At 46.0% G+C, this 5311-nt stretch overlaps 1 protein-coding gene across 1 annotated transcript in view; it reads left to right on the top strand.

Moving 5' to 3' along the window:
* Positions 1-1657, top strand: part of zgc:110540 (deoxynucleoside kinase) — a 5340-nt gene extending 3683 nt beyond the window's left edge. The window contains exons 5-8 of the mRNA XM_046039947.1: positions 555-702; positions 884-999; positions 1108-1207; positions 1283-1657. Of these exons, the coding sequence (XP_045895903.1) occupies positions 555-702; positions 884-999; positions 1108-1207; positions 1283-1309 (391 nt within the window). The 3' untranslated portion in view covers positions 1310-1657. The remainder of the gene's footprint in view (positions 1-554; positions 703-883; positions 1000-1107; positions 1208-1282) is intronic.
* Positions 1658-5311: the final 3654 nt, after the last annotated feature.

Below are 5311 nucleotides of genomic sequence, written 5' to 3'. Positions count from 1 at the left end.
TAACTCCTTTGAAGTTCTCACTCTTAAAGTTGGAGGGCTGCAACCTATCATATTTGTTATAATTTATCGCCCCCCAAAACCGCCTGGAGGATTTTTATCAGAACTTCCTGAATTTTTATCTACTCTGGTTTTAAATTATGACAGAATGGTTCTTTGTGGCGATTTTAATATTCATGTTGATGACCCCAACAATGTTAATGCAACTGACTTTTTAAATATGGCCACTTCTTTTAACTTCAAACAACATGTCAGAGGGCAAACACATAACCGTGGTCATACACTGGACTTGGTTTTTACCCTGGGTGTCAGCATTTCCTCTGTGGAATTAGTGGACATGACCATATCTGACCACAGATGTATTGTTTTTAGCTGCGATTCGTCTGTTACTCATGCCGCCTCACCAAGCTCCGTGTGTTCTCGCATCTTTAATGAACAAAGTGTTTCAAAGTTTTGCGCATTCTTTCAGAGCCAAAGCCAACACACACACACACACACCCACCCACCTGAGGCAGGGTTAGGGTACTGCAGTATAACCCTGTGTACTGTGTGTACAGGTACGTGTTTGCGTCCAACCTGTTTGAGTGCGGGAGCCTGACAGAAACGGAGTGGAGTGTTTTTCAGGACTGGCACACCTGGTTACTGAACCAGTTCGAACCGGACATCGCCCTCGACGCCATCATCTACCTGAGAGCTCAGCCGCAGGTAAACTGCTGCTGAAGAGTAGCGCCGCCTTCAGGCTCACGTGTTTGTGCCGTGTGTTTTGGCGCTGCCTTCAGGCTCACGTGTTTGTGCCGTGTGTTTCGGCGCCGCCTTCAGGCTCACGTGTTTGTGCCGTGTGTTTCGGCGCCGCCTTCAGGCTCACGTGTTTGTCTGTATATTTCAGCGCTGTATGCAGCGGCTGCTCCACCGGGGCAGGGAGGAGGAGGAGGGGATTCCTCTGGAGTACCTCGAACAGCTTCACTTCAAACATGAGGCCTGGCTCTTTAACAGGACCCTCAGGTGAGACGCCACTGAGCACGCTCAGAACATGTTAGATTAGTGTTTTAGATCTGTGATTGAAAGCAGTACTGCGTTCAAGGTCACATTAACCTGTCTGTGTGTGTTCAGGTTGGACTTTGAGTACCTGAACGATCTCCCCGTTCTTGTTCTGGACGTCAACGACGACTTCAAGAACGATCGGATCAAACAGGAAGCCGTCGTCAACAAGGTTCCTGTCACTTCCTACTGCGTTCTGAAGAGTTCTGTATTTTTTGGTCTGATCTGGACTCTGTTTCTCCCGCAGGTCCGAGAGTTCCTTACCACGCTGTAGAACGCCATCCACCAATCACAGCTCAGGATGGAGCGGTGGGTTGATCTGATTGGACGGCCCAGCTCCACCTCACCTCCTGTATATTTTTACTCTTGTATTTTTGTAGATAAATGCTGGAATGTTCTCTGCAGCAGCTCTGACAGTCAGAGAGTCAGTGAAGGCATCGTGAGTGTATTTACTGGAATTAGCTTTGATATTTATGCTTCAGTCTGAATCATCTCTCCTCGGAGGCAAAGTGGTTGTTTGTCCTGACAGTGAGGTATCAGTGAACTCACCATGATGCCTTTAGGGACAGTTGGAGGTTTTTCTCTGTAAATATGTTTGAATAAAGAAACTCAGACTGTAAAACGAGTAAAAGCTTTTTATTTTTGTTCAGACTTTGTTGTTTTAAAATGAATCTGTAGCAGAAACACCTGCAGAAACATCCAGGTAGTACATGTACTACATGTAGTATGCTGTGTACTGGAACAGTATTACAGTATTCTGAACATATACTGATGCAGTACTTTGTCAGCTTCAGGGGTTTAATAATAATGACCAGCAGGTGGCAGTGATGTTTTTGTGCTACGTTTTGTCAGAACCTCAGGGGGTGAGTGTTCCTGTACAAACAAAAAACATCTGAGACACCAGCTGTGATGTCACACACTGACAACCAATCAGTGGTCAGTCTGCAGGTCACAGTAGAGGACGTCTGTGCTAACAGCGGCTGACAATGATTGTAGAGTTTAACAGGTGTGTTAATTTTCAACATTTAAACTCCGTGTTCCTTTGTTCACCGTGACTTGACACCGTGTTTCACACGCATTAACACACAAACACACACTAAGACACACACTCGCAGGTGGAGTCGTGATGAGTCCACCGGTTCCTTTACACCCGGCAGCACTGAAACGTCCCACGGTTGCTGAACGCATGTTTTTATATTTAATTTTTTAAAACGTGGAAGTCTTCAGGAGTCTGGAAATGTGAGGTTTCCCCTGCAGGGTGGAGATAAGATTAATGAGTGACAGGTGAACACGGTGACCTTTAACTTCTGCGGGGTCGCACGGTCCATAAATGTCTTGCCGTCAGCAGGTAAATGAATCATCAGCTGACCAAACCTCAGACCCCCGCCACAGACATTGGGTTTCGCTGCGGCGTTTCTTCATCAGGCTCTGACGCGCCATGTGACTCTTCTGCAAAATGGACCTACTGCGTTCCACCTGCTTCAATCAAGAGGAACGGGTCGTTATAAAAACAGAACAAGGAGCTAACTGAGCATGCTAACCGCCAACACATGTTCACTAAGCCTCACATGGTGAAAGTAGTTTCTGGTAGTTTGGGTCGGATCACACTCCAACCACAAACAAACCGAGACCACCTCCTCTCAGGGCTGAGGGGGTCCGGTCCGGTCTGGTGGTCTGCTGGTCGCGGCCATTGGTTGTAAAAGTAAATCTACCGTTGAAGGAAGTCTGGGTCTGGCTGCCAGCACTCAGGCCGGGACCGGACTTCCATTCTTTTATGGCTCCGATTGAAATGCTTCGATACTGACAAGTGTCCAAAAATATCACGTAGTACCAAATGTCGATACCTAAAGAATAAATCTCTAAATGCCCCGGCGCACCGTCTCCTCGCCACAGAACGGTACTTTGGTGCTCGTTGTTTCTGATCGATGGAACTCTGGAGAATCTAACTGATGTTAACGACGAGTCCATACTGACGCGAGTTTAAAAACATGACACCGGGGAGGGAAAATGGCTGATTGGACCCAATGTGGACATTTTCACTGAGGGGTGTCCTCACTTTTGTTGAGAGATTAATGGCTGTGTGATGTGTTATTTTGAGGGGACAGCAAATTTACACTGTTATACAAGCTGTACGCTCACTACATTACACTGTTATACAAGATCCACACTCACTACTTTACACTGTTCTACAAGATGCACGCTCACTACTTTACACTGTTCTACAAGCTGTACGCTCACTACTTTACACAAGCTGTACGCTCACTACTTTACACTGTTATACAAGCTGCACGCTCACTACTTTACACTGTTATACAAGCTGTACGCTCACTACTTTAAACTAGCTGCATGCTCACTACTTTACACTGTTATACAAGCTGTACGCTCACTACTTTACACTGTTATACAAGCTGTACGCTCACTACTTTACACTGTTATACAAGCTGTACGCTCACTACTTTACACTGTTATACAAGCTGTACGCTCACTACTTTACACTGTTATACAAGCTGTACGCTCACTACTTTACACTGTTATACAAGCTGTACGCTCACTACTTTACACTGTTATACAAGCTGCACGCTCACTACTTTACACAAGCTCTACGCTCACTACTTTACACTGTTATACAAGCTGCACGCTCACTACTTTACACAAGCTCTACGCTCACTACTTTACACTGTCATACAAGCTGCACACTCACTACTTTACACTGTTATACAAGCTGCACGCTCACTACTTTACACAAGCGGCACGCTCACTACTTTACACAAGCTGTACGCTCACTACTTTACACTGTCATACAAGCTGCACGCTCACTACTCTATACTGTTATACAAGCTGCACGCTCACTACTTTACACTGTTACACAAGCTGTACGCTCACTACTTTACACTGTCATACAAGCTGCACACTCACTACTTTACACTGTTACACAAGCTGCACACTCACTACATTACACTGTTATACAAGCTGTACGCTCACTACTTTACACAAGCTGTACGCTCACTACTTTACACTGTCATACAAGCTGCACGCTCACTACTTTACACTGTTACACAAGCTGTACGCTCACTACTTTACACTGTTATAGAAGCTGCACACTCACTACTTTACACTGTTATACAAGCTGCACGCTCACTACTTTACACTGTTATACAAGCTGTACGCTATACAAGCTGCACGCTCACTACTTTACACTGTTATACAAGCTGTACAGTCACTACTTTACACAGTATAACAGTGTAAAGTAGTATATATACTATACTTGAGGTTGTTGGAGCTTGACTGGTCTTGGCTGACGTACTGCTGACGTATTGCGGTAAGCGTGTCGACTCATTTCCGTTTCCGGTGCTTGTGTGTTGGTACCGTGTTGCGCTGCTTTCGATAAATAACAGTTACATTTGTTTGATTACAGCGGCCAACTGTTCGCTAAACACTTATTCTTTACAGTAATTTTGCCTAAGCACTCACACTTCTTTCCATCTTTTAGTGAATGCTGTTCAATCTCATAGTTCTAAAGTTTTGGTAACTGACGCTACAGTACTTTAGCTTAGCCGTTAGCGACTTTAGCTTAGCAGCTAGCGATGGCTTCTCCTTCTCCCTCTCTCTCCCCTACTTTCTCCTGCTCGGTGTGTCAGATGTTCAGTTACTCCTCTGCCTCCTTTAGCGGTAGTGGTACGTGTAATAAGTATAGTTTATTTATAGACATGGAGGCGAGGCTCAGTGATTTAGAAGTCCGGCTCCGCACCTTGGTAGATCAGTCTTTAGCTACAGTAGCTAGCCAGTCCCCGGTAGTCGGTGCGGAACGGCCTGAGTTAGCCTGTGGTAGCCGTCCCCCGGCATCCCCTGTGCAGCCAGGAAGGGGGGCTGGGTGACTGTCCGAAGGAGGAATAGTCGTAAGCATTCAAAGTCCACGGGGCACCATCAACCTGTTCACGTTTCTAACAGATTTTCCCCACTCAGCGACACACCCGCTGAGAAACCAACTCTGATCATTGGCAGCTCCATTTTGAGAAACGTGAAGTTAGCGAAGCCAGCGGCCATAGTTAAGTGCATCCCTGGGGCCAGAGCGGGCGACATTGAGTCTTATTTGAAACTGCTGGCTAAGGATAAACGTAAATACAGTAAGATTGTTATTCACGTCGGCGGTAATGACTCCCGGTTACGCCAATCGGAGGTCACTAAGATTAATGTTGAGTCGGTGTGTACATATGCAAAAACAATGTCGGACACCGTAGTTTTCTCTGGACCCCTGCCAAATCTGACCAGTGATGAC

This window comes from Micropterus dolomieu, linkage group LG23 (genome assembly GCF_021292245.1).
Source record: "Micropterus dolomieu isolate WLL.071019.BEF.003 ecotype Adirondacks linkage group LG23, ASM2129224v1, whole genome shotgun sequence".
NCBI lineage: Eukaryota > Metazoa > Chordata > Actinopteri > Centrarchiformes > Centrarchidae > Micropterus > Micropterus dolomieu.
Note: the sequence above shows the minus strand (reverse complement) of the source record. Positions and strands in the feature narration are given on the sequence as shown.